The 27,939-nt window shown below is 54.1% G+C and overlaps 10 protein-coding genes across 10 annotated transcripts; 6 read left to right on the top strand and 4 right to left on the bottom strand.

Annotated features, from left to right (window-relative positions):
* Positions 1-341: 341 nt before the first annotated feature.
* Positions 342-1,670, top strand: N7482_005127 (glycosyltransferase family 32 protein; the record flags this gene model as incomplete). The annotated part of the gene is made up of 4 exons (XM_056687252.1): positions 342-620; positions 692-847; positions 947-1,306; positions 1,386-1,670. The coding sequence occupies 4 exons, from the start codon at positions 342-344 to the stop codon at positions 1,668-1,670; spliced, it is 1,080 nt and encodes a 359-aa protein (XP_056542807.1).
* A 1,715-nt stretch (positions 1,671-3,385) lies between these two features.
* N7482_005126 (uncharacterized protein) lies at positions 3,386-4,176 on the top strand (the record flags this gene model as incomplete). The annotated part of the gene is made up of 2 exons (XM_056687251.1): positions 3,386-3,746; positions 3,869-4,176. 2 exons carry the CDS (start codon positions 3,386-3,388, stop codon positions 4,174-4,176), a joined length of 669 nt encoding a protein of 222 aa, XP_056542806.1.
* Positions 4,177-4,815: 639 nt separating this feature from the next.
* his3 (imidazoleglycerol-phosphate dehydratase HIS3) lies at positions 4,816-5,642 on the bottom strand (the record flags this gene model as incomplete). The annotated part of the gene is made up of 2 exons (XM_056687250.1): positions 4,816-5,231; positions 5,324-5,642. 2 exons carry the CDS (start codon positions 5,640-5,642, stop codon positions 4,816-4,818), a joined length of 735 nt encoding a protein of 244 aa, XP_056542805.1.
* A 432-nt stretch (positions 5,643-6,074) lies between these two features.
* N7482_005124 (uncharacterized protein) lies at positions 6,075-6,607 on the top strand (the record flags this gene model as incomplete). The annotated part of the gene is made up of 2 exons (XM_056687249.1): positions 6,075-6,167; positions 6,194-6,607. The coding sequence occupies 2 exons, from the start codon at positions 6,075-6,077 to the stop codon at positions 6,605-6,607; spliced, it is 507 nt and encodes a 168-aa protein (XP_056542804.1).
* Positions 6,608-8,626: 2,019 nt separating this feature from the next.
* Positions 8,627-12,596, top strand: N7482_005123 (uncharacterized protein; the record flags this gene model as incomplete). Its single annotated transcript, XM_056687248.1, has 2 exons — positions 8,627-9,861; positions 9,920-12,596. The coding sequence occupies 2 exons, from the start codon at positions 8,627-8,629 to the stop codon at positions 12,594-12,596; spliced, it is 3,912 nt and encodes a 1,303-aa protein (XP_056542803.1).
* A 1,165-nt stretch (positions 12,597-13,761) lies between these two features.
* N7482_005122 (oxidase ustYa family protein) lies at positions 13,762-14,737 on the bottom strand (the record flags this gene model as incomplete). The annotated part of the gene is made up of 3 exons (XM_056687247.1): positions 13,762-14,095; positions 14,162-14,285; positions 14,335-14,737. 3 exons carry the CDS (start codon positions 14,735-14,737, stop codon positions 13,762-13,764), a joined length of 861 nt encoding a protein of 286 aa, XP_056542802.1.
* Positions 14,738-15,630: 893 nt separating this feature from the next.
* Positions 15,631-16,068, top strand: N7482_005121 (uncharacterized protein; the record flags this gene model as incomplete). The annotated part of the gene is made up of 1 exon (XM_056687246.1): positions 15,631-16,068. One exon carries the CDS (start codon positions 15,631-15,633, stop codon positions 16,066-16,068), a length of 438 nt encoding a protein of 145 aa, XP_056542801.1.
* Positions 16,069-17,010: 942 nt separating this feature from the next.
* Positions 17,011-21,266, bottom strand: N7482_005120 (F-box protein; the record flags this gene model as incomplete). The annotated part of the gene is made up of 2 exons (XM_056687245.1): positions 17,011-19,738; positions 19,783-21,266. The coding sequence occupies 2 exons, from the start codon at positions 21,264-21,266 to the stop codon at positions 17,011-17,013; spliced, it is 4,212 nt and encodes a 1,403-aa protein (XP_056542800.1).
* A 2,426-nt stretch (positions 21,267-23,692) lies between these two features.
* Positions 23,693-24,734, bottom strand: N7482_005119 (Mpv17/PMP22 family protein; the record flags this gene model as incomplete). The annotated part of the gene is made up of 3 exons (XM_056687244.1): positions 23,693-23,842; positions 24,120-24,446; positions 24,636-24,734. The coding sequence occupies 3 exons, from the start codon at positions 24,732-24,734 to the stop codon at positions 23,693-23,695; spliced, it is 576 nt and encodes a 191-aa protein (XP_056542799.1).
* A 1,413-nt stretch (positions 24,735-26,147) lies between these two features.
* On the top strand, positions 26,148-27,254 carry N7482_005118 (Dehydrogenase; the record flags this gene model as incomplete). Its single annotated transcript, XM_056687243.1, has 3 exons — positions 26,148-26,274; positions 26,401-26,869; positions 26,942-27,254. 3 exons carry the CDS (start codon positions 26,148-26,150, stop codon positions 27,252-27,254), a joined length of 909 nt encoding a protein of 302 aa, XP_056542798.1.
* Between the last annotated feature and the right edge of the window lie 685 nt (positions 27,255-27,939).

Genomic DNA, 27,939 nt, shown 5'->3' with positions numbered 1-27,939 from the left:
TCCTCCATTTCTATTTCTCTCTGAACCTCCCTCCTCAGATGCGCATTCGCCCAGACGTGTCCATGATCCCCGTCTGTTAACAAAGTGGCTTCTTGCAACCCCTCCACCCCCCGACGCCCCCTCCCTCCATTCACCACGAACGCCGAGGAGATTGTCTCCAGATCGACCAGATCGACCCCTCCCCACGGCCCAAGGCCCGCGAGTCCCTCTCCAGACACGACTTAACGACTTGTCTTCCGCCTGTTCAGTTGCGCCACCCCCAATTGTTCACTCCGCGCCTTATTTAAACCCCTCCCGGACAGCCACACCACTCGCCACAGAGTCGCACGCACTCGCCTACCATGCGGCGCGGTCTCCTGATCTTCATCCTGGTGAACCTGCTCATTCTCACTTTCCTGGTTCGCAGCGTCTCAACCCTGCTTTCTCTACTCGTCGAGGATGCCGCCGCCGACGCGATCCACCGTGCCGAGCTGCCTTCCCCCAACTCTAGCCTGATCGAAACGAGGCCCCAGATCATCCCCAAGATCATTCACCAGACCTACAAGAACGAGACCATTCCTGAGGTGTGGCGTGAGGCGCGGCAGAGCTGCATTGACCTACACCCGGATTATGAGTATATTGTAAGTGACCGGGAACCTTGAACAGTTGATGTTTGAGAATGGAAGGGCCGTTTGGCTAACCAATTGCGCAGCTCTGGACCGACGAAAAATCACGCGACTTCATCGCCGCCGAGTACCCCTGGTTCCTCGCCACTTTCGAAGGCTACAAGTACCCCATCCAGCGCGCAGACTCCATCCGCTATTTCGTGCTCGCGCACTACGGCGGCACCTATATCGACCTGGACGATGTACGTTCTCCATTCCTCAGACACCTACTCAACACCACATACAACCCTTTCCCCCTTTTTGGTTTCAATTGACTCCATCGATTCTAACATTCTCACTAGGGCTGCAACCGTCGCCTAGATCCGCTTCTCGCGTACCCCGCGTGGGTGCGCCGCACTGTGCCCACAGGTATCTCCAACGACGCCATGGGCTCAGTGCCCCAGCATCCGTTCTTCCTGCGCGTGATAGAGTTGCTGCAGCAATACGACCGCAAGTGGGTGCTGCCCTATATCACGGTCATGTACTCGACGGGCCCGCTGTTCCTATCAGTAATCTGGAAGGAGTACATGCAGGACAAGCCCAGCGAGGCAGGCCGCGTGCGCATCCTGATGCTGGATGAGTACAACAAGTTTTCGTGGAGCTTTTTCACGCATCACACTGGTAACAGTTGGCACGGAAAGGACGCGCACCTGATTTTCTGGGTAAGCCTCACCTGCTGTCTTGTTCTCTTTCTTTTTTTAACCCGATCAATCAATCGCTAATGCTTTGGTATTGTTGCAGATGGGTCAACACTGGATGCTGCTCACCTTCCTCGGCTTCATCGTCGCCGGCGTCGTCGGCATCTGCCTCTGGTGGACATACGGCCGCATCATGCTCCTCGGCGCTAGGTACCGCTACCGCTACACCAAGGTGCCGACCATTATCAGCCCACGGCTGTCGTCCTCGCCCTCCCGCCGTGCTCGCCGCATGATGCCCACGCTGCTACGCCGCGTGAGCTTCAAGGAAGACGAGGAAGTGGGCGGAACCACCGAGACCTCGTACGAGCTCGACCGCCACGACGACTGATTCGCCTGTGCATTATTGCTTTTGGGAGCTGGCGCGCGATTCCACATTCCCCCTTTTTAAATCACCTTCCTCATCTCAGCCTTGGTCAACACTCGATTCAATCGAATTGAATCCTCCTTGGGTGGTTTCTTCGACGTGACTTTCCCGTCCGAAACCACCCATCCTCACCCCCACCATCGCCATCATCTGTTTATTTGTTGCATCGATACGTCCTGGATAACGATCTGCATCACATCAGCATTTACTGTATAATTCTCTCTGGCTTTTCTGGTTTTTTCTGGACCTCGCTCTGCTTTGCTTTGTTTCGATCTGTTTCTTGGGATTTTTCTTGAGCGGGTCGAGGCTTCTTTTCGTTTCCTGTTGGGAGCGCATGCATGGTGTCTTGTCTTAGCTGTCCCGTGGCGGGATCCGGGATTGCGGACTTGAACCTGGAGCACTTGGGTTCTAATTTTGATTCGATTGCTCCGAAAACGGAGCATGAAGGAGTGGACTGATGCGTGTTGCGTCTTGGGTCTGTTCCCTCCTGTTGTTGGTCTGTTCGGTTCTCCCTTCTTTCTTCTCCCCCCTTTATTACTTGGATTATCAATTTGTAAACACTATTAGACTTCGATTCGTGGGAGAAGAGAGACGACACACGGGATCTGGATTTGGATTTGACTCTTGACACTGGAGATGGACTTGAACTTGGACATGGACATTTGTGACCAGATATTTTTCTGATGAATGATATCAAAATCAATCAATTCACATCTCTGACTACGTGGGGTTGGGCACAAGCTGACCTTTCCTCTTCTACTTGAGCGAGCGATGGCAGTTGCAGAGCTAAAACCTCCCAATAGCCTTGGGGTAAACAAAGATGATAGAAATAAAACCCCAGATCTACGAACATTTGACGAGATAACTGTACACAGTATTTAGGTAATACAAGCCCGGTCCCCAAATGTGATACGTAACATAGCCGCCTAAAAACGTTCTCAACGTTTCAGGACTTTGAAACGCGACCCTGAAACCCTAACTCTATTCACCAATGACAGGTTCGTCGTGCCTTGCATTGGCCGCGCATGCGAAGACCATGCTTCCAAGCTTTTTGACTGGGTCGCACATGGGGCTACGCGGTTTCAGGGCCTTTCGTGTTTGACGAGTCGTGTGGTAGATACTGCTAGGGAGGGGTAGTCACTAGCACATACTGGCGAGTGGTGGTGGATTTGGTGGTGGCGGCGTGTAGCATTCATACCTACCTCATACCTCCGCGTCGTTGCATTCCCCGCAATGGGGGGAGGGATCGCTCCCATTCAAACCCTGAGATTCAGCACCCCTCTTTGCCCCCTGTCATTAGAATGGAGCTGATTCTTCCCAGCGTTGCGATGCTATGTGTGCCCTTGTTTCGTCGCCACATTGTATCAGGTGGCCAGCATGGTGGATGAGGTGCGATTGAGGGCGTATATAAGCCATTGATGCCCATCCCTGTCGGCCGGCTCTACTTCTGTATCCGACAAGCATATGAAAATTATCTAGCTGCTTGGCTAGATCAGCTATATCGAGACCTTTGTTTCTTCTCTGATCGCCCTGCCTTGAGCCTGCCCGCCATTGTCTCCATTCATTCCCTCTTATATAGTCCTTTGTCCTCGCTCATTTACACCTAACCATCTCTCCAACTCTTCTTATCCTATCCTACCGCCTGAACGAACCACCTTCCAAACGAGCAACCAACAATTATGAAGCTGATCGCCCTCTTCTCCCTGGCGTTCACCCTAACAAGCGCCTTCCCTTTCCACCCCTTCCACAAAGCCCACAAAGTCTACAAACTCCACAAAATCCACAAAATAAAACTCGACGCCTCCATCACCGAATCCCAAGTCCTCACCATCGCCCCCAGCTCCGACACATGCGACAACCCGCCCGCCGCCGGCGAGTGCGCAACCGCCAACACCGCCGCTACGTACACGGCCCAGTCCTTCGACACGTACAGCGTGACCTCGAAGGCGGAACAGGCGGCTGTCCTGAGCCTGATGGCGTTTGAGAGCGGCGACTTCAAGTATAACAAGAATCATTTCCCCGGCGTGGCCGGGCAGGGCAGTAAGTACTTATACACCTATCTATAACTACCCGACATCACTTTCACCTTCCAGCCTGGCCGCGCTCCCACGCCGATACACAGATACTTTTGTCTTGTAAAGCAAGGACTAACACTTTTCCAGCACGCAACATGCAATCCCCATCTTACAACAAGAAATACGCCTCATCGCTGCCGTCCCTCTCCGACAAACTAGACTCCGTCTCCGACGACCCGGCTGGCCTCCTAGATGTCCTGCGCGCGGATAAGGCCATTGACTTCGGCTCTGGTGCGTGGTTCCTGACGACGCAGTGCTCGCAGGATGTGCGGACTGCGCTGCAGAAGGGCGATGACGAGGGCTGGCAGCGGTACATTAGTGATTGTGTGGGTACTAGTGTTACGGATGAGAGGAGAGCTTACTGGGAAAGGGCTGTTGAAGCGCTGGGTGTTTGACGGCGTGTGGGGAATGAAAATGGAACTTGGACGTGGGAATGGAAGGCGTGGCCTGCTTGCTGTTTGCCTGTTGGAGCTGGCTCTTCGATGTGGGATTTGGTGTTCGGTGTTCGGTGTTCGGTGTTTTTTGATTTGAATTTTTTATATTTTTTTTATGAGTTATGTATCGGTTATGGGTGAGAATTAGCATGGAGCTTTGCGGTTGCATTTGCAATGAGATTTGATGCTTGATGGCTTTGACTCAATCCTATTTCTCCCAATCATTGGATTCGTGATGACTTGAGCAAGGTATTCTCTCTGTGATTTGATGGATGATGACACAGGCCGACCTAGGTGTAGTTGTGGAGGCGCTCTTTTCTCTTGCCCGAGGAACTCAAGCTTCGTAGGCGAACAAGCTCAATTAAGTATCAAGAGATACCCGTGCAACGGTTCTGAGGCTGTCTTATGGTTGATAAAAGAAAGTATACTAGGAGGTGTCATTGACTCTCTCGATGGAGAATGTACTGTATTGTATTCCCACAATTTTTTAAAATAGTCTATACACGAAGCAAATCAAACGTGAAACCCGAAATTCGAGGTATATCAACTCATCACACCATATCGTCATCATGCAAATCGTCTGTACCACCATCAAACAGTTTATAGCACACCCTTAGTGCTAACAATATCGCCCGCACCAACCTCACCCGCAACACGGCGCGCAGTGGCAGCCCGGATCGCAACAGCCAGAGCCTTGAACGCGCTCTCCGCGCGGTGGTGATCGTTATCGCCGTAGGTGCAGCCAACGTGGAGCGTGACGTCGGCGGCCTGCGCGAAACTCTGCAGACCATGGGTGATCATCTCGGTGCTCAGGTCGCCGATTTTCTCGCGCTTGAAGCCGAGGTTGATCACGGCCCAGGGGCGGCTGGACAGGTCGATGACGGCCCAGGACAGAGCCTCGTCGAGGGGCGCGTCGCCACGGCCGAAGCGGGCGAGCGATTGCCGGGCACCGAGGGCTTTTGTGAAGGCGGTGCCGAGGGCGAGGAAGGTGTCCTCTGTTGTGTGGTGGTCATCAACTGAAATGGTGGTTAGTCATGATCATGGAAGTGTCCGTGGCCAAGGCTTGAGGCTGCAACTGCAGAGACTGAGAGGTAAGGGGATCACGCACTGTACAGATCGCCCTTGGCCCGCACGGCCAGACTCCACCCGCCGTGCTTCGCCAGCGCGTGCAGCATGTGGTCCAGGAACCCGATCCCCGTGCTGATGGTGATCTGCTGGGTGGGTGTGAACTGTGTAGCATGGTGAGCACCCTTGATGGGCACAATGCCCTTCTTCTCGGCCTCCGCCTCCTCCGGGTCAGTTGGCGGGGGGAAGTGCGCCATCGGCTCGAACGGTGGGAGAACGCCGCCATCCAGGGACAACGAGACCTGGATCTTGGTCTCGTTGGTGACCCGCGAGACGGTTGCGGTGCGAGCGGCGAGAGACATGCTGGCGGCGGAGGTTTCGGGAGGTGCAATTGAGGTTGCGGGATGACTCTACCGGAAGTCGAGTACTCACGGCCTGGTGGAGTTGATAATCGGATTTCTTTTCTATCTGAGTCGCTATCGGGATTATCGTTGATCCGAACTGCGTCACTTCGGCGACTTCGGGGTTTGCTTTGGGAAAGCTCTCCCTCTCAAAATTAATCTGGCTGGTCCAGATCTTTTCTTTTAGCTTTGCCTGCCACAGCTCGGAATGAACTTAATCTGTTGGTTGGATCTCTTGGATTGCTACCCTGCACGATAGAGCAACAGCGCTCGGGAAACCCCTCCATCTCCTCTCCCCGCGTCCGGTGCCTAAGTCGAACAGCAATTGGACTCTCATTTGTCCGAGAAAGGTTGACGGCTAGCGCCTCCTCCCAATATCCGGCTACGCTCACAATGCCACCACCTTCACACCACAGAGCAGACATTGAGCCCCCGGCGGAGCTTACTACGGAAGCCGCGAAGGGGTTCATGACGGGCGTGTTCCGCGTATGTACTTCCAACAACTGCAACAGGTACCTACCTCTAAATTCCTGCTCACATTTGACGTACAGTTCGGTTCCGTCTCCATCCTGGCCCATATGATCATGATCCTCCCCCATCCTTTCACCTTCTCCGCACCAACTCCACCCACCACCGCGGCGGCTGAATCGCAGCCCCGTCCGCGCCCGTCCGCGTTCTCCCGGGAATATCTCCGCTCTCGCCTGTTCTACAGACCCCTTGAGGGCTTCTCGGAGTGGATCTCACCGACTTCCCGCGTGTACCGCGGTCTCACACCGCAGTTCAAGGTCTTTCTGCAGATCGCCGTGATGACCCTAGGGGGCTGCATCTGGGCCGAGCGACGTGTGACCGAGTATATCGAGATTGTGCGGCGGATCAAGCGCGCAGAGCGACTGCAGGCGGAGCGGGCGCAGGGCTCTCGTCCGTAGACTTTGAGAAGGATTTGACGAACCACCTCTGTAACCAAGGCAGTCATCGTCGTTCGTGCTTCTGGCACCCTTTACCCGGTCTTGCTGACGGAGCAGGAGGAACGACTCCAGAGAATGTATCGTTCTTGAGGTGCTTCTCTTCGGGGGTGGGGAAACAGTCCACATGGTGTGCGTGGGAATCAATGGCTTCTCCAGGTGCGCGGATCCCGCCGGTTCTCGGGACAAACAAAAGCAACCACATGTACATGCGAAGGCAATCCATGTTGCTTGTCGGACAACGACGTCGCCGGGGATGATGACGCAGTTCGTTGTCACGACTTGACGAGCCCCTTAGAACGCGATGGTTCCTGTGGCGTCCGTCGATCTATTAGGATCTCCGTTTCCGTCGGCCAGGGGACGTCCGATTAACCCCCCCTTGGAGCGTCCACCGTCCCATCGCAGCGCGTGGAGTGCGTACGTTGGGCGATCCTGGTGGATCCCCAGGGGAGATCGACCCTGGAGATTATTAGGGTATCCCGGTTGATGTCATTGCAGATAACTTGGCCATAGTCCCGTTTATTGTTTGCATCAGTATGTGTACCAGGGCAGTGGACTCCGTATAGCGTATAGAGTAGTGGATATAGTGAGTCCGCATATCAGCTAGGAACTATACGTGGACCTAGCGCGGGACCAGGACGGTTCGGAAGCGTTCGTCCATTCAAGAACCCTGTCATAGCGGGCTGTACTATGCACCATCGATACGGAGGAGTCTTTGCCGACGGGAGGGTGGAGTACGCCTCTTACGTGGCTGGGGCGTGCATGCGGATGCAATTCGACATGTAGCGAACGCATTGTCTCAGCATATGGCGGTGGGCGTTTCTATGGCGCGCTGGTTGTATACTACACGGTGCGGTCGACAGTATTGACCGGCACAGCTTGAGGGGAAAGTTAGGGAGTCCAATAGGCATATCGTCATACAGTTGTAAACAAGGACGAAGCTCATGTGGGAATCCGGTTTTGCGCACTCGAGCCAATTGAAGCATGAAATTGCACCGTTAGAGGGACACATCGGAAAAAGAAAGAAGAGAAGAGAACGTCGGCCTAGAAAAAAAAACGCAAACGCGACCGAACCTGAAACACGAGATGCTCATCGAGGCTTTTGGGGCGAGTGTTCAATTGCATCCGTTCATTCCTCACCTCCTTTTCCTCCTCGCCTCTGCGAGAAACCAGCCACTCTTTCGATCCTCACCCTATCGCTGCGCCCGTCATTTTCCTGGCTGTTCGCGTCCAGCCGGGTCCTACCTTGGTCTTCGGGAGATTGACGACCCCTGCTCCAACAATCGCCGCACCTCGAGGGCTTTCGTAATAAGCCCTGCGCGTTGATCGGCACCACTGACCTCATTCACGGTCGGATTAGCCTTTTCTCGACAAGCAACAGGTGCATCGGACGGGTCGACTGAACTGGATCACCGCCCTTTTGAGGCCTTTTCCCCAGGTGCTCTCCGGTTTTGGGTGTTTGGGGGCAGCTCCGAGACTCCCCCATTCCGGCGACCCTCAACCTCGCCCGGTGCAACCATCAACCCAACCCGCTCTTCTCCCTCGCCACATTGCTGACTGGTGGCGGACGCGTCTGGGATTTCTTTTTCCACCTAGGTATATCCAACTGCTGCTTCGGGTGGTGGACCGCCCCTTGTTATACCGAGTATCTCGCCAATACCCAATTGCTTCTCATGGCGCCGTGAAGGTCGACTGTACGTGCCTGAAACCTCCCCGACCCCTCGGCCCTCCCCCGCTTTTCAATCTACCTCCCCCAACTCTCGAGCTTCTCACCCTTCTCATAGCGCTTCAGCATGGCGATTGGATTGTAATACTGACCGGCTGATCTCCCAGTGAGAACGACGTTGGGGTCGTCGATGAGAATCAGCACGGTTCTCTCACCAATTCCGCTTCCGCGCCGCAGGTCTCGATCCTCGACGCTCACATTCGCTTCAACAACAATCCCACCCCCCTCAGTTTCCACCGGCTACCTTTGCTTCGACCATGGCCGAATTTATCATAGGCAAGAAAGAACGAAGAAAAAGCCTGAGCGTGTTTAGCCCATCCTCCTCCGCATCGGCCCAGGCTCTTCGGCCCGCTCTTCATGCCCGCACTCCATCCGATGATACCCTCACACGTGAGAAGAAAGCCCGCCGCAATTCAGGTTTCTTTGGCCGGTCCCAAAGTCCCAGCAGATGGTCGGGCGGAGGCAATGTCCTCCGTCGACCGGGCACGGCGGGTTCGGACACAGCTGCCTGGTCCGCAGCCATGTCCGCGCCGACGCCGACCCTCGAGGTTCCTCGCCCGCGGCGAAAGTCATTGCAGAAGAAGCGTGCCTCTGTATTTGGCTCACTGAGGTCGCTGCACTCCTGTGAAGACGACGATCCCCTCAGCGCCTCCGTTGCCTCGACCGGAGATGAACCGCACAGCGCAATCAGTCCTCGAAATGGGATCTGGTCGTCTGCAATCCTCCACCACGGTGAAGTCCAGACGATGGGCGGCATGTGGAAGCGGAAAAGCCAGTACCTGGTCCTGACCGACACGCACCTAGTTCGGTTCAAGAACCAGGCCAAGGCGGCCGACGCCTTCCCTTCAATTCCGCATTCTTATAATGCCCGGGCCCCGGCGTCGCACCGCCAATCTGTGGCCTCGATCAGTTCGCTGCAGGACATGCAGCTGATGGTTTCCACCGACGCGTCGGCAGGCATTCCGCTGAACAGTATTATCGCCGTTTACATGCTGGAGGATGCACGACTATCCCCTACCGTCGAGGTGGCTTATCTTGATGAACGCACCCATAAAGCGGCATTGGTCCAGATGCAGACCGCTGATCCCCAAGAGTTGAATCTATGGATGGTTGGCATCCGCCAAGCGGCGCAGGTAACGCGGTCAAACGAACCCCTCCCGTTCGATCGGGGCTCGGTCGAGTATGTGACCAGGATGATGGAACACGAGCGAGATTACGATCCGGACGCCTTCCGGATGTTCCGCGTCATACAGATTGCTTCCAGCAAGTCTCCCACTCGTTCGTCCTCGGACGATCTTACAAAGTTGTCGCCGACCGGTTGTTATCTGGCAGTCGGTTTACATAAGGTCCATCTAGTACCCATGCAGAAGGCAGCAAATCGGTCGTCAGTGGTGTCCTTGTCCGATCTGGAGACAGGTGCTTCGTTTGGTCTCATGAATTTAACCGGGCTATCCATGGAGTACGGCGATGATAGTCTCCACTTGACTTTCCGGTAAGGCTTGTTGGGGGAATATTCCATTGCCGGGTCACTCGCTAAAACATCAATTCAGGGTCCCACTGCGGAAATCGTTCAACGTGTTCCTGGCCTCCGTCCATTCGGTGGAGATCGCTTGTTGGATTCGAGAACACACCGAGTTCCTGCGCCCGTTGTGGACAAGGCAGCCGTACGACTTTGTTGTTCCGCGTGAACTGCACAACGACGAGAACTTCCCGCCTGTCGCCCTAGACGAAGACTATGGCTGCTTTGACCGAACATTGGTTGCTTATTCTGCTAGCTATGATGTCGATACATCCAACATTCGGTACACAATTGACTTGGAGTGCGAAGATGCCCCGTGCTTCCGCCTCCTCCGGCCGGCTTCCCTGACGAACTCACGATACAGCGCGCTGGAATTGATCGCGGTTATGCGCGCGCTTCGATATAATGAGTCATTCCAGTCAATATCCTTCCGCGGCATCAATCTAGACGCTCTGCAGGGGCTGCGCGATGCCCACGGGGTGGATGCCAATGTACACCTCGACAGATCAGGATGCCTTGTACAGATCCCAGGCCAAGCAAATTTGACTGTACTGTCGCAGGAAGTGCGCGCGTTGGCATTGAAGAGTAAACGTCTGCGCCGACTCGACTTTGCATACTGCCTCACCCGAACCCCGACTCTGGACAAGGGTAGTCGGGATCCTGGCTGCGGAATCCCAGAGGCCATTTTCCCCGCCTGTCGTCGGGAACTGACCAGCGTGGACTGGGTCGTGCTAAATGGTATCAAGCTTGGTGAGTCGGATCTGGACTACCTGGTGGATGCGGCGTCGCAGAAGCGGAGCCATTTGCGAGCTCTCGAGGTGGGTGACTGTGGCTTGTCGGTGCATGATCTGGACCTTTTGCTGTCTACACTGGTTGCTCAAGAGAATACGCTTGAGGTCATCAATATCTCGGGAGTGCAGGGTCGTTTGAACCCAGATGTCCTCCAGCAGTACATTGGATACTTCGGACAAATTCGCAAGATCAATCTCTCTCGCATTTCGCGCACATCGGGCCCCGACCCATTGATTACGGCCGAAATGTTATTTAATTGGCAGCTTGAGGAATTGGTTCTCAGCCGGACGGCTGTCAATCGCGAAACTGTGGACTCGATTGCCACATACCTGGCTAGCGACCGCTCACGCAACCTCCGCATGCTTCGCCTTGACCAGTGTGGCCTGAGCGGAGAAGATGTGGCTATGTTCATGCACTCCATGTCTACCGACCCAGACTCTCCACGCAGCCTTCACTTACATGTCAGTGAGAACCGCCTGGATGATGGCTGTTCGTTCCTTTTCGATGCCATTGGCAAGAATATGACCCCCTCGCATCTATCTATGCAGATGATCGATTTTAAGAAAGAAGAGCATTTTCGGTTACTGGTTGATTCGCTTCACAAGAACCGCACACTACGGTACCTAGATATCTCAAAGGCCTCCCTCCCTTATGATGCAGGCCCTGAGACCTGCCGATTGTTGCAGTTGATGTTCGAGGAGAATGATACGCTAGAAGCTCTTGACATCAGCGGGGAGAGCGCGCATCTCGATGTTGCCCGGTTCGGAATCGGTCTCAATCTGGCACTAACTGGCCTGAAGAAGAACACATCTCTCAAGGTGCTTCGAATCGAGCACCAGAAGCTCGGTCTCCAAGGTGCGAATACGCTTGCCTCGGTTTTGGAGGAGAATACGTCCCTCTGTGAAGTGCACTGCGAAAACAATGATATCAACCTGCAATCCTTCACCGTTTTGGTGAACGGATTGCAGTGCAATCGCACTCTCCTCAGCCTTTCTTGCATGGATCGAGACAGGGTTCTCTCACTTGACAAGGTCCGTCGGGAGGTTGACAATGTTCGCTGGGACGCTAGTAACGTCCAACCCTCGACGGCAAGCTCTATCCGCCGCTCCCTGCATGCGGCTATGGGTGTCCGTTCTAGTACTGCCAGCCATCGACTCAGCAAGCGCCCACCGGCGCACACAGTGTCCTCGCCTTTGGAGGCGGCAACGGCAACCACTTTTGCCCGCCAGAACGTAGACTTGGTTTTGCAGTCATTGCAGCACAAGTGGGACATAGAAGTGGCCCGTCTACGCCGTTACCTTCTCCGCAACTACAATCTTGCTCATGGCATCGCGGATGAAGCAGACGACGCCGCTAGTGACGGCCGACCCGCGACCGCCGCGAGCCTGGGCACAATGCTCGAAACCATCAAGTTCGAGGTCGCCGTATCTACAGATGAAATCCATGGCTCTCCACCAGATGACACCGCATCACCCATTCACCTCACCAGAGTCAACACACGCGATAGCCAACCAGTAGAACTCAAGGTTCAACCCAAGGCGAGCCGGATGAAGAGTGTGCCGGATCTGCGACCCCAAACCGCCCGCGCACCGCAGATCCTTCCGCCAGAGTATGGCCCGTCGAGCCCGTCCTCAGCCCGCCTGGCCCTACCCGTCCCGGCCGTGCCATCGGCAGTGACCAAGGCGAGTAGTGTTCGCAGCGCCCGCAGCTCTAGTACCGTCTCGACCGGAACCGGTAGCGCCCGCAGTACTTATGGCATGGCTTCATCCACCCTGCGAGGCTTTTTGACGGGCAGTGCTTTGAAGGAGAAGCGGCGTGTGGACTCGATGCGCCCTGTGTGCGTGTCAAACTCAACCGACAAGCCTCCACAACTAGACTGGGCGCCGCCGACACTGGACCTGCAAGAGCTGCAATAGTCTCTTTTTGCCTGAGATGTGCCTTTGCGTGCGTTCCTGTCATGGGTTCAAAGTTTCGAGTGCATAGTTTGTCTTCCCCCTGTGTATTTTCCACTTTCAATCACATCACGCCCACCCGAAAGCCACCCAGCCCTGACCCGACCCCCATTCGAACCCACACCCCACTCTTCCCACCTCCATTCCCTGCATGACATAACCCAGCCAGCTAGCTGGCCCTGATACCCCGGCATCTCATGCATTGTCCGTTCAACCTCATTGTCCCTGGCGTTTGGTACTGATACAAGTCATGTTTGCTGTTACTATTGCTTTACAAGGATCTGTTTGTTTGATCCCATAACGTCTCCGGTCCGGCTCTCATAGGTTTGGTCATTGGTTCCTGCACTTGATGAGATATCCCGGGCGTCTGGCATTCGCAGCGATGGCGTTTTTGGTTTGATTTCTTGTTTCATTTCGACTTTTTTGCTCTTTTTTCTTTTTCTTTCTTCTCGAGTGGATGGGGTGTTTAATGGGGTTTAATGGGGTCGCTATGTGATTGTGACCTATATATGGCTATCGTTCCTTCGATGAAGGTCTTCTCTTGTTTTCCTTCTGGGGTTTGTTTGGGTGTTTGTTGCTAGGCCTGTTCTGGAATGGGTAATTGTTAATACATAGTGAGGATCTGATAGATCAGCTTTTAGTGCGAATGCATGGTCTTGGATCTCTGTATCGCAGTATTTTGTAGACACGTCCTAGACCTTCTAGGCCACTTCATTGGAACATACCACTTCAAATACAGACCAGACAATGTTCCCCCTGAACTGTACCAAAGGCATGGAATCAATGGATCGGCAGTGACGAATTGCTAAGCCTAGCTCGTTCTAGCAACTGCTCATTCATATCCGCACAGAATTCTCATGTATATCGTGAACGAGCGCTGGCCATACGAAGGTACCTTGACTGCAGTGGCCTGATCTTGAAGACACCAACGCAATCAAGAGGAGGGGGGGGGGGGGGGGCAAGTTGCGCCAAGATGGCCAGGGTAAGAGGAAACCGAATGGGTCATCCCATTCCCGGGGGGGAGTGTAGTCTGCTATGTAACTTGAGACAGTTAGTCTCGATCTTTCGACTCTTGTTTCTTCTTTTCTCTCTTCCGCTTTTGTACTTCTGTTCCACAATATCATTATTTTCATTGCTGGTTCGCCTTACGAATATCCATCCACTTCCGCATAGGCTCCCACTTGCGGCATGTATGAACCTGCTCAACTCCAAGCCCGACTCTGTCATTATTATAATGATACACAGGGACCGGTGACAGATCTCCATGACATTGGATAGCTTGCCGCAGCTGATCTAGACAATGGTCACGGTGGATTCGATCCCAATTATCCGGGAAATTCGTGGAATTTCTGATTGCTTGCTCCAGGTCGGCGTGGTGAGGATGAGGATGCTTTGAATAGTAGTCCTCGTCGAGTTCTATTCGGATTGCGTTGAGACAGTGGAGGGAGTGGAACATATCAGGTCTAATAGATAGGAATATTAGGCTAGAGAAAAGGGAGAATAGGGGGCTCTTTCCTTGGGAAGCTCACTCAAAGTGGTAATAATCCGAGGAAGGAGCCTTGTTGAGCTCTGGTGTGTATGGCGCCGCTTCTTCGTCGGTCATCCTTACGAACTCGCCTTGGGTTCCGCCATTTTGTAAGTCCATGTGGCCATCTTGAGACGAGACCGAGAAGTTCTCCGAATCATCCAACAGGGGACATACCTCGTAATAAATCAGCCCAGGCACCATCAATCTCTGGAGATGGAGGACCGACATATTGAGGCTCTGACCGGTCGATATCTCGATAGACCTTGCCTAGCTCCTCGTTGAATCCAAGCTTCCCCGAGAACACACGTTCCTCATAAAAGATATAGGCATGTGCATCGCGAAGGTCGGTTCGGAAGGCTGATGGACACGCGGAGCAGGAACGGGGTTGCTGGAATAGCAGGTACCCCGTAATCAGGGACAGGAAGAGAGTGGAAGCTATCCATGGAGCAATGAGACGAAGATGGGACTTCTGGCAAGATTCGGGCTCAATGAACCTAGACGTGTCAGAGGACTCTGAATCCGTGTCTTCGCTGTGAATCGGTCGATAGGACTGTTTCTTGGGACCGATCCCTGCCATAGTGTGACTCCTTTTCGAGAGTCTTCAAGAGTATGTGGTAATATGGGAATATTGACTCACTAGTAATTTTACAGGAATATTAACGAGTGGGAGGAGGATTTCTCAAAAGCAAAAAAACCAAGTTATTCCGAGTACGGCAAGTCGGATGGGATGAGTGCAGGGAAGCCCATAGGCCGCCAAGCTAGCCCGCCAACGTGACGTGTAGTGTGCATACCTGCCCTTACTTGAGGTGACCTTCTGATGGATCACCTCGGTCGCCATGAGGTACATTATTGGAAGGGGTGGAATAGCACAGGACGATCAATGATCGACGACCTCGAGAGCATGGCCTACGTTCCCACCTACCGACAGCTCTTGAGTTTTCCGCATTCCTCATGCCTCTGAGGGCTCCCAATCAGCATAAGGCTCAAAGCGGGTCTATATACAATAATAGGTACAATAATGACGTTCATCTAGGGGTGATGTGCGGACTCTAGCTGTATCCTAATCTACACCGCGAATCAATGCATCAAAAGGCAAACCTGCATTCTCCAGGGTCGTCAGACAAAAATTCTGCACAGTGTTAAGCACAATCATCCTCCCTTCGCTAAGCAGACTGCTTTGAATATGACGGTGTGCCAGCGCTCCGGGAATACCGGTAAGGGGGCGAGTCCCTACGTGATGCGCAGGGGACACGTTTCGACGCGACTCGATTATATGGAATATTACCTACAATCCTATAGTACCTCGAAGTATATAACGCTTACGAATGCCAACCCATCGGACACCAAGATCACATCTCTGAATAAGCCCCGCAGACAACCAGTCTCATTTAGTTCAGTACGGGATTTTCTTTCTTAGAATTACCTAGCGACAGCTACTAATCAGCATTCTGCCAGCTTGCCCTGATCAACATGAAGCTCTCCTTGGCCGCTCTCACGTTTTACGCTGCCTTGATTGTCGCTGCACCTACAGGGAACCTCCTGCGTGACGTTTCCAACGAAGAACACGACCTAATGAAAAGTGCCAAGCGTGGTACTGCTCTGTTTGGAAGCTCTGTCCGCGAAGCCGATATCGAGAAGCGTGGTACTGCTCTGTTTGGAAGCTCTGACCGCGAAGCCAATATCGAGAAGCGTGGTTTACTGCTTGACCCCCCTGATGAGCGCGAAGCCGATATCGAGAAGCGTGGTACTGCTCTGTTTGGAAGCTCTGACCGCGAAGCCAATATCGAGAAGCGTGGTTTACTGCTTGACCCCCTGATGAGCGCGAAGCCGATATCTAGAGGCGCGGTGGAGCTGCCTGGTTCGATGGCAACCACACACTCAGCATGCCAGACACGTGGGGAGGAATAGGCAGGAGCACCATCATTTCGTACAATTTGTCCCGGACTGCAGACTGGATTGTAAGATTGCTAGCAGGCCTAAGGAGAGAAGGTGTCAGACTCAATGACACAATGCAGCTGGAAATTAGAAAGCTCTGGCGTGAACAATTTGTTTCTTGCTCAACAGCTTGGTTCTATGCAGACCCTCTGTTTTGCCAACCGGTGTACTTCCGCCTAGCTCTATCGGTCTTTCTGATAACAACAATCTTACCGAATCCGCCATGCCGCTGTAAAGCTGGGTTCCACACAAAGGAGTCAAATGCTTCTTCGTAAGGCTGTTAATGCGTGGGTACGGCTAGCAACGACCATGTCCAGGGAAACACTAAAAATGGGCCGAAGAAGACAATCCTGGAGCAAAATATGGAAAGTAGATTGTATCAAGCCATCTCAGAAGACCTTTGAAAAGAGAAAAGAATCTGTGACATGATTGTAATATTTCGTAGGATATCAACAGTGTAGTCAGTACAAAGACAGATCATTTCCGTTCTCCCGGGGACAGTCTAATCGGCACCAAGCCAGCACAAACTAGTGCAAGGAAAATAACATTCAAAAACAATTCAAAACAATTCAAAATAATCCGATAATCCAAGAAACTAAGCACAAGGCGTTTTGCAAGCCAGCCTCTGCATGATGGTACCAGAAAAATGGCAGGGGTATATAGCACAAAGAGCGTAGAGAAGCGAATTTCTGGAATCAGTGCAAGCGCGAGTAACGGAGAGCTGGGATCCAAATATGCAGATCTACCGAACAATGCAAACAAAACGGCAAAAGGACAGAAAGGCAAACGCGCAACAGAACAAGACAGGTCCTTTTCAGAGACAGCAAATCAATATAAGCATCGCTCTCAACGCGTATCAAATGTACAAAAAGAGATAAGATAATGAGACAGACAGCAGCTTCACTCGGTCAGAGATCAAGCCCAGCGCCAGCCCGAGTCCTGCGAGCCTTGGCGCTTCATTACGGACCTAAGCAAACTGTCCTTGCCGCGCGGCGCAAACGGATTTTGCTCGTTCTTGCGCTTCTGGTGCTTCAGCAGCTGCTCGGCGGCTTCGACATCGATGCCCTCGCCGGTATCGGTGATCTTGAGCGCCCATTTCACGTCATCCGGATCAAAGCCCAGTTCGTTGACCATGTGGGCGAGCGCCCGGTCAACGGGGTCTTGGACTTGCGGGCGGAGCGGCGGGGGCAGGAGGGCGGCTTCGAAGGGCGGGCTGCGGGGGATGGGGAGGATGGATTCGGGGGTGAGAGAGCGCGGTGGGGTACGGGCGGGTGTGCGAGGGCCTGCGCTGGCCGTTGAGGAGGAACGGCGGTTAAACGTCAGGGATGGGACGGGTGGGAGAGGCGGGACCGGCGACGCGTCGCGCGGAGTGGCCCCGTCAAGGTCGTGAACGATTGTGCTGAACTCGGACATGGGACGCTCTTCGGCGAAGGATATGCCTGGTGCACCTTCGCAGCTGGGTCCGCTGCGCAGGCGGCGGGTGCGCAGCTCTTCTTGGAATTGCTTGCGGCGCTCGAGGTGCGGCTCGTGCGGGCTGCTGGAGGAGAGAGAACGCTCTTGTTCCTCGTACACGCGCGAGACGGCTTCCTTCAGGAAGGAGGAGCGGCTGGATTCAGTTTCGGCGGGCACCCATTTGGTCAGGCCGGCGGATTGGGCCTTGTTGAAAGTAGCGGCGGTGGCTTCGGCAGGGCAGAGCGAGCTGAGTGCCAGGGCCGCTGAGAGGCCGAGCGTAAGCACGTATGCTGTCCACTCCTCTGTGAAAAGTAAATGAGTTAGCCGGTCGACTTCCATGGGCTGCCTGTCGCTTGACCACTTACCGAGCACAATCTCCTCGCGAACAGCGTCACCTTCCGGCACATCCAATCCGCGGTAGATGCCAGCTTTCCTAGCCTCAACACACTGGCCATGCAGAGGCTGCAACAGCACACCGAGGCATGTCCAAATCTCCGTCATATCGTACAGCTGCTTAGCAGACAGGCCAGCGAGAGTGTTTCCACGCGCGAAGCCCTGCGGTGGCTCAAATAGAACATTGTTCATGCCAAAGGGCTCGGTCATGGTCGGCAACGCCCCAACGGAGCTGCGGGCTTTCGGTCCACCTTTCAACCAGTCCATCTGACCCTCCAAATCATTCTCACGGCCCTTCCCGCTACCGAAAATGCGACAGAACGTCCAGATGCGCCAGAAGGCATCGTCGACCTCCTCCGCGCGCAAGTGGTCCACGCCGGAGAGACCCTTGACTGTATCGCGGCGCAAGAAGGGCGAGCAGCGAACCAGGATCATCGACTTCAACTGCGCGAGCGTATAAATGTCGCGCGCATACCGATCCAAATACAGCCCCGGCGTATACTCCGGCAGCGGGGCATCCGGCTCCAGCAAAAGCTGCCACTCCGTCACCCACGGCGGACTCATCTCGCGCAACTCCCAAGCAGGAGGGGACATTCGGAAGAGCGCACTCTTGATAAAGGACAGCTCGCGGCGCTTAAAGATCTGGTAGAAGCGCTTGCTGACTAGGACAAAGTTGAACAGGTCGTCTAGGGAGTCGATCCGCTCCATGATCAGGATGACCAGGTGCTCCGGCATCTCGACGGGGAAGTCGACGGAGAAGTTGACAGGGAAGTCGACGGGGGAGTCGACGCGGACCTGGTCTCTCTCCGCAAATATTGCTTGCATCACGGAGGAGGGCGAGGGCGGCGTGGCTGCAAGCTCGTAGATCTGCTCAGACGGGAGCTGCACGCTGCTCGCCTGCGCCGTCGGGACAAACGCGCGCGTGTGCCGCATTCTTTCACTGGCGACTAGGATCTTCCCATCCTCGGGCGGCGTGATGCGCAGCTCGACAGTCGACACTTTGGCATCGCCGCTCGCCGTGGCAGCCGAGCTTGCGGGGTGGGTCTGTTGATGTTGCGGGTGCGTGGGGCTGGGGCTGGGGGCGCACGACGAGGGGGCGGCCCCCTGTTGCTGCTGCTGCTGCTGGGGTTGTGTAATTATGTTCTGGGACAAATTCAACAGGTGAACTGGATCCTCGAGATTCAGGTCCTGAGTCTGCAGGCGCGGGAGTTGCAGCAGCAGATCGTCCCGCTTGGAGGCCGCGCCTGCATCCAGTTCCAGACTGGAGTCTGAGTGTGAAGACAGTCGCGAGGCGGCGTCCGGGCGGGTCTGGCCGGGAGTGTGCGGTGGGTCTGGCAAGGAAGCCTCGGACCGCGAACTCAACACGACGCTCAGACGGGGATCCTGCAGGGTCGTCGCCCGGGAGTGGTGCGTGCGTTTAAAGGACGGCATGCTCAGATTAAAGGACATCTTCATCTTGAGCTTTTTGGTGTCCTCAGTGGGTTTGGAGTTGGAACCGCCGGCTGGCCGTCTCTCTTCCTTGAGTTCGGGGGCCGTCGGAGTCTTGGGGGACTTCGGGGGTTTGGGGGTGGTTTTGTCCTTGGCCTCGTCTTTGTTACTGAGATGATCCTTGTCTGGCAGGGGAGGAGATTTGTCCTTGGTTGTGTGCTTGGACTTGAGCGTGCCCGATTGAGGTTTTAATGCATTTTCAGTCGGCTTGACCTTTGTGTGGATGCTCTTGCTCTTCTTAAAGGGTTTTGATGGGTGCGACTTGGAGTGTGGCTTGGTCGAGGGGGCAGTGGTGCTGGTCGCGTCGCGACTAGGTCGCCATTGTGCCGACTGATCTGCAGCGGTCCATCCAACACTAGCAGGGTCCGCTGCTTCATATGCGGATCTTTTGCCAGGTCGGCCAAGGCATATTCCAATTCCTCTGCAGCTTGCTCTAGGGTCGGGATATGGCGTAGTCGCTGGCCATTTGTCGCTTCCATCCATTCTGAGGGTCGGCCCCGACGACCTCGAGAGGAATTTCCACTGTTACCTCCGCATCCTCCGCATGTTTGGCATGCCTGTCCGAACTGCTTCCGGTTCAAGGTCGTCGCTGAGTGCTGCTTTTTGGGATGACGATATGTCGAGTGGAATCCAGTCGATCGTGATATTTCCGTCGATGCGGATACCGGGGCGTAGTCGTTGCGGCGGATCGCCAACGGGCTGGGCTCTTGGACGGGTTCGAGAGGAAGGGGCTTGTTCTTGAGGTCGTTCAGCGACAGCTTCGAGGCAACCGAGATGCGCCGGGATAGCTGGATCGAGCTCGGCGGGTAGAGTGAGCTCGCGGGATAGGCCGAGGGTGGCGCTTTCGTGGATGGCACTCGCGATGCGAATGACGAAGTCCGCGAAGGGCACAACGACCCTGCATCGTCGAAGACACCGGCCGTGACGGGAGAGATGATGGAGTAGACTTCGCAGGCATTTGTCGCGGGATTCACACACTCGGTGCCCACACTGGTGATGGAAGTGCGGCGACTATAGCAGGACGAGGCACAGTCGAATATGCCATCCGAGCCCGAGCCAGATGACGACCCCGTCTTCTGCTCCAAGGCTCGATCCACCTCGCCCGAAGGGCTCTCCACGGCATCGGCCGAGTTTTTATACAGGGTGTGAACCCGCTCGTAGAGCTCGGTCTCGGAGATGGACTGATACTCCGGCCTCGTATTCCGATCATCAGCACCAGTACCCATCGGGGACACCAGAGAGAAATGGTTGGAGGACAGCTCCGGGAAAAAGCGGCGCAGCGCAGCACCGGGCCGCGATGCTGTGAGTGGAAGTTGGTCGGATAGCGGCGAAATATCGGACTCTTCGTCATCGGAGGCGTTGGGTGTATCCAGGCAGATGATCGTTCGCAGTGATTCTTGTGGGGAAACTGGACGAGGTTGTGTGAATGTGGATGTGGATCGTTCAAGTGTACTTCTCTTGGAGGATAGGTCCGTCGATCCATCTCGTTGATGGTTCGTTGTTTCCGGCGTAGGGATCTCCAGCGGCTCCGCAGGAGGTTCCGGGCATTCTGCAGGCTCTTCCTCGGCCTGTGGTGGCTGCGCGAGTGACACTTCCATGTTAACCGGCACTTCCTCTAGCTCCGTGTGGCCTTTGTTCTCGGTATTTCCTGTGGGCTCCGAAATACTACCACGCACGGCTATGAGGAGCGGGCCTGCCAGGCTGATATCCTTTTCGACCTGAGCGCGGAGGAAGCTGTCTTCGAGTTTGAGTGGCGGTGGCAGCCGAGTACCTTTTTTGGTCTTCTGCTTGGTGGAGTTTCTGGGCCGCGCGAATGGGAACGTCCGAGGTGACACCATCTTGCAATGGCCGACGATGTCCACGGGTCGAGAGGGTCTTAGAGCCCGGGCATTGTCGAGAGTCGCTTTGTCTGCCTCTCCAGTTAGCTCGTTGACCTATGGATGTTATTGGCCGGAATGGTGTTCTGTAAAAGAATAGCCAAAGGACGCACCAGGAGCCGGAGACCAGAGAGGCTTATCACGGTGTGTTGGTGATGCCAGGTGCAGGTCTCTTTGTTTGGAGTTGTGGTCGGACGACCTGATCCGGTGATATTCTGGGATATGCTGGAATATGCTGCTATCCTGGGATTGTTGATGTACTTTGGTATTCCTCTCGGTGTGATTTCTGCTGGAAATGCAAAGGAAGCCCAGTCGAGGCTAAGTGAAGGAGGAAGAGAAGGGGAAATCCCGCGCAATCTTTTGATTTCGGGCGCAGACGATGGGGGCGAGTTGCAGACTGCTATCATACAGCCCCGTTAGTGTTCCGTACCTTGCTCAGGCCCCCGAAATAAGCAGTTGGTCCCAGTGGGTCCTCCATGCCGCCGTTACGATCGGTACGCCCAATACGAACACGCCGCTAGTGACTATCCACCGCTGCTCGGGGCCAAATATTGTAGCCCCCAAATGGTCCCAGTCGCAAAATTCAGGCTACGAGGAAGGCCGAGGAAATCCAGCAAGTTTTCTCTCGTCTTCTCCCCTGATATTGCGACTTCATGGACGTTTGAACTTCCTGTGAACTTCCTGTGAACGTCCTGAATTTGTCTTCTCGTATACCTCTCGGGCTTGACAATCCATTCTTGTCCTCGCGTCCCATGATCGGCACCACCCCTTGCTGTCTCGGGAAGGCGATCGCCCGCCAACACGAAGAACTGAGGAAACGTAAAATAAAAATAACTAGCTGGACACGAGCCACTCACCCCAGAGAATGCACACCGTTTTGCAGCGGGGAGAACACTCATAGTCGACGGCTAAGCACGGCGCGATCAATCATCAATCTTAAACTCTGTCATACCACACAATGGCGCTTCTCAAATCGGTACCATCTGTATAGAGGTCCACGCAGAGACGCTATCCGTATACTTGGTATTATCGCTATCATGTACGGAGTACAACGCGCCCCCAAAGCTCGCACTTGTCACCACCTTCCCCCTCCACCCCCCACCCCCCAAGCAGGAGGAACCGCTCCGGCTCCGGCGCGACCCGGCCCCAGGCCAGCGCCCGATGAAAACCATTGTACGAATTCTGTGGTGCGACCGGGCCATAAGGGGAAGGAATCCTTCGCCATCCTGCGTGGGATGCTGATTCAGTCGGTATCGTGCCCGATACCGAGAGGCCCTGGCCCATAGCATGACCGGTCTGTCCCACGCTTTCCTGACTCAGACGAGGGTCACCAGGCGATCATTCGCTGCGCTTATGCCATGATTTGCGCATCCTTCAGGGGAGACCCTTGCAAGCCTATTATTCGCTGCTTGTAACGCTAGGACGCCACGGGATTGGGAAGAGAGTTGCGCCCCAAGGGGCGGAATCCATTGGATTGCCTAGTCGCCACTCCGCACGGCTGAAGGTCGGAGTACAGGGTCGGTCGTTATCGCATAGTGGTGTGCTGAAAGAAACCATGTAACCAGTTCGCATTACAGAATTATGTGTGGACCGGCCCTTCGAGAATATCCAACGATTCCAACTACCTTCCCGGTTGAGAGGCGCACGAACCAAGTGTGGGCCTTCCTGCAAGCCCGTCCTGGGGCGCCGTTGGCTGTAGTATATCTTGTTATCTGCTAGCTGCTCCACATGAGCGACGCCAATCTTCACGCCATGACAGGCACCACATGGCCGCAGCTCCAGTAAACCTACACTAGACTGGCGAACTAACCTCCCATCAGGCCAAATCCCAAACAAACTGGAAGTTGCCAGATCAGGACCTCAACCTTTGCGCAAATCCCCTTCCCTCGGGACCGGTTGCCCAGCTGCATCATTTCCCTTGGTGACAGCCGACGACTGGCGACTGGCGAACACCATGCGCCCGGGGCCGCCTGGAGGAGCTGATGGGGCCTTGGCGCGAAGATAGCATGGTGGCGAGGGTATAGTATACACCCGTCCCGTGTGATAGGGGCGGTATTAGATGTTTCCAATCTACGCCCCACGTACTCCCCTAAAGGGGCCTTGGTCTGAATAGTGTAGGACTCGAGAGCCTGTGTTGAACCTAATAGACTCCATTATGGTTATCTGGCCCCAACGCTAACCCCCTTTAGTAGTGCTAGCAAGGAAAAAGAGCCACTATGGCGCTCACTAGAAGCGTAGACAATCGCTTTGCATTTTTTTCCTATCTCCCTGATCTATCATGCCATGTGTCCCGATTGTCCCGATTGTATCTTGTGTAGGGAGGTGACTTCCCCCCTGATTCGCTATAATCCTTCGCCCGTTCGGGAGTTTATATCCCTCCTTTGTACTCACCCAGCTATCAAACTCAGGTACACGGCCCACACGATGCCGAAAAGACTGGATACCAGCAGTCGCTGGTCCACCGGGACCACTGTGAAGTTGAGAACAGACACAAAGGGCCATAGCTTGAAGCCAGCGACCATGATTGGCCAAAATTCCTAAGGACATCAGACATCAGTCACTATATGCACACATCACATCCCCAAAATTATGGCCGGTCGATCCACCCATTATCAGAAGATAGGAACCGGCTCTTGCGTGCCAAGGCCAATCCTGCGATCCTCCAGCCTAGGAGTAAGGAGTCCGGTTGGCTAACTCACGTACAGAGCCACCCCGCCCCTGACCCCGGAGGCCATAGCCCGAGGGATGAAAGCTTGGGAAGGGGGAGGGGGCCACTATAACAGAACACAATGAAACAACACAACGCTGACTTACCTCCCGGATCTGGGCGAGAAGGATCGCATGGTTGTGTCCACGTAGGACGCCCATGGTCAGGGTGAAGAGTACCGTATTCCAGGCGCCACCGATGATTTGGTCGATCACAACCTTGGCGATTGTGTTGGCGATGTTGAGCGCTGGCTTGGAGGAATCTGGGCCTGCGCCGTCGTTCTCCTTTTCCTTGGAGGACTCCTCTGCATTTGATGGGGTTGTGCCGGGGAAGGATGCCTCGAGGCTGTTGAGCCAGACATAGTTCAGCGGCGAGACGATGAAGGCGCAGGTAGTGAATTGCATCAGTGCCTGGAGGTCCAGTTCGAAGGGAATCTGTGGTACGGTCAGGATCGATGGTATGCATGGCATCGTGGATATAGGCGAAGGACGGCCATCCCCGCTGTCCTTTGCCCTGCAATCCTTCTCTACGTGCTTTAAGGCAGGTCGTGTGCGCATCAACCCGGGCCACCCCGACCTGAACCACGGACGAATGATCGGGAATGAAGAAATTCCATTACTCACATCATTTCTATATGCCTTAATCCCCTGCGCCAGCACATTCGACCCAGCATTGATGACCGCCGCCTGCAGTGTGGCCTTTGCAATGGGTGGGACAGACATGACCAGTGCTTGCGACCACAGAAAACAACACAGCTCTCAGAATCTTGATCTGACCCTCGGAACAACAGATCGAATTACCCGATCTAAGCATACGGTTCCCGGCCTGCTTCAGTCGTCAACTTAACAAGGCCGAAGCTCGTGGGCCAGGGTCCCAGGCGGCCTGGCCTGGGCGCGCGGGGACTAACCGAAAAAAGTGCACGTTCTGCAACTGCGCCGGCACTAATTGAACCCCGCCAAGAGCAAGTACGGTGCTATATTTAGATATCGCGGGACGAAGCTCGTTGTGGATAACACGAGACCACGGTCGGCAAAGAGGACGAAGAGAGCGGCTGGGAGATGTGCGACCTCGAGCGAGGGGATCGGGTCTTGCTAATGAGCGGGGTTGGTGGGGTGGTTTGTTGTTGCTTTTTCCCTGCCTGCGCTGCATCTACACGGTGAAGTCCTCATATATGCCTTGGGGCGAGCAACTTAGCTCACAAATTTTCCCAGCAAAAGATCGTCCAGCCCAGACCATGTAACTCATTTCTGAAAATACCCTACTGCAGTCCCATAAAGCGCTTTGAGGGCCGTGATGACCAAGTCTGGACCGATTTGAGGATAAATAGCGCTCCGTCTCGCGCGAAGTAATCGAAACGAGGGTTTCTTCCCTTAGTGCGCCATCTCATGCGATCCTGACCGTATGCCCGGTGCATTGTGCGCTCGTTTTCAGCTTAGGAATCGGAAGTACAAGCGAAGCCAGTACGTTTGACCTGCCGACTAACTCATACCCCAGACCGCTAGTCATTGTGGGTGAGTCGGCAGGTCACGGTTATACCGCATGTGTGGGAAGATGTCGAATATGGACCCTGTGTATAAGATATTGACTAGGAGATCCTGAGTGGAGGGCTCGTTTTGGCTATGTTACTTAGTTAAAACCATCAGAGTTCTGAACGTCTAAGTGAAAGGTGCCATGCTTGTCTTAATCGCGAGCAAGATCCCCGATACTATCGGAGGTTAACTACTTGAACTACTAATTCCATTTGAGAAACAATAATGCACCAGGTTTGAACACGAGTTGGTATCTCCGAGGTTTCCTTTTACGGTTAGCGTTGCGCGATGGGACAGAAGTGGACCGGGAGGAAGTAACTATTGGAGGACAGTTTTCAATGTCAGCCTAGGAGATCGACTTACATTCCAGTGGAATTCAATCTTTGACTTTAATATGGACAGCCTTACTATCTCGGAGTTTTGCAATATTGAATCCGATTCACCGACACGACCTTCGGAGATAACTATCATCTCACAAGTATATAAAGACAGTGTAGGAAACGGTCAAATCCGTTGTATCGTCTCCTCTCTTCATTCCAAAGTCACATATCCGACACTTTAGATCATTCCTATTTCTCATCGAGAACGGACTTCCAGAACTGCATCATGTCTTCTCAAAAGGCTCTTACCCTGACGGAGATTGGAAAGCCCTTGACCCAGGCAAGCTTGCCCTGCCCCGATAGCTCGCAGTTGAAAGACCATGAGATCTTGGTGAAGATTACTGCGGCCGGATGTAAGTCTAGTGTTCCCCCGGAAACCCCGTCTAAGTAAAGTTCTTCTAACAGAATCCATCAGTGGCACCGCTGGATCAAAAGTTTCGTGACAAAGGTCATCTCAACATCGGCTCCTCGCTTGCCAGCAGTGATATCCGGCGACATTGTCGGAACAGTCATCGAAAATGGAGCCAAGAGTACCTTCCCTGTTGGAAGTCGTGTCTTTTCCCAGATGCTATTTAGCCTGCCCCGGGGTGGTGGCCTTCAGGAATATACCACTCTGAATGGGGAATATGCCGCCATCGTGCCAGAAACTGTCCCGGACACCGAAGCAGCGCTGTATCCAATCAATCTGGTTACCGCAGCACTGAGTCTCTTTTCGGCTGCTGGCTTTGACCTGCCACTCCCTGAGACCCCCGAGGCAGCGGACTTTGACTATGCGTCTCAGAAGATTGTTATTATTGGCGGCGGAAGCAATATCGGGAAGCTGTCGGTCCAGCTTGCCAAGCTTGCTGGTATTGGCACCATTATTACTATTGCATCTTCATCTAATGAAGACCTTCTCAAGAGCTTCGGAGCTACCCATGTCATTGCGCGCCAAGATGCGAATATTGAGTAGCAGGTCCGTTCTATCGTGGACGATGACCTGCTTTACGTGTATGACACGTTCACGTACGAGGATCTCAGTCTTGGTGCCTCTTTGCTGTCCAATTCAAAGAAGGGGATTTTTGCTCACAACGGCACGGGCCAAATTCCCGACTTGGTGATCCAGAAGAAGAAATATGGGTTGGAAGATAAGCGCGTGCTTGGGTTCTCGCACTTTATTCCAGAGTTCGGTCAAACCCTTTGGAGAAAGTTTCCTGATTGGTTAGAACAAGGCAAGATTAAGCCTCTGGCATACAGGACTATCGATGGCTTAGATGCAGAGAAGGTAAACGAGGCGTTGGATGAGTATGCGGCTGGACGAAGCGCACAGCGGTACCACGTTCGTATAGTTTGAGTGTCCGAGAAAAATACCAGTTAGCCGTCCAAGCAGAAAAGGAAAAGCTCTGTTTGATTATTCAATTACGGCCTTTCAGCATCAGATCTCGCTTGCAAGGAATGCCAACAGCCATCGCGATCCACACGTAGGTGCTTCACTGTAGATCGGTCATGTCACCATCAATATTATTGCCAGATCACCCATACACTCATTCCTTTTCCTCTTTCTCATCCACAACCTGCTGATGCATTAAACCCCATCCTCATTACTCTCATCAGCGGTATCGCTCTAGCCTGGAAGAGAATTCTTCTCGCTGGTAGTCATCTTTAACGTCCTGGACTAGTGCTAAGATGCCTAGTCTGCCGCTCGACCAAGGTCTTCGATTTCATCTCGCAGATCAGTCAGGTCTGCATCGACTCTAGTGTGAGGGTAAAAATTCCTTTCTTCTCCCGCACTTCAAGGACATCCACGATGTCACCGCATGTGTTGGAGAATCAGGTCAGCCCAACCTCCGCGCGTTATTCATGCTGCTCACATACGGCGGTCTCGGCCAAAGATAGACATCAATAAGTCAAACGCGTTAGTATCGCCAGCCACGTCCCACGCATTACTGCGAAGGCTGTAACCCTGACTCACGGCCAGGGGAGTCAAGTTTGCTTTGACCGATCGCTGAGCTTCACCGAGCCGACAGGTTATATGCCGC

This window comes from Penicillium canariense (genome assembly GCF_028826845.1).
Source record: "Penicillium canariense strain IBT 26290 chromosome Unknown utg000003l_segment0_segment0, whole genome shotgun sequence".
In the NCBI taxonomy this organism is placed as follows: domain Eukaryota; kingdom Fungi; phylum Ascomycota; class Eurotiomycetes; order Eurotiales; family Aspergillaceae; genus Penicillium; species Penicillium canariense.
This window is presented reverse-complemented; position numbering and strand designations above follow the sequence as displayed.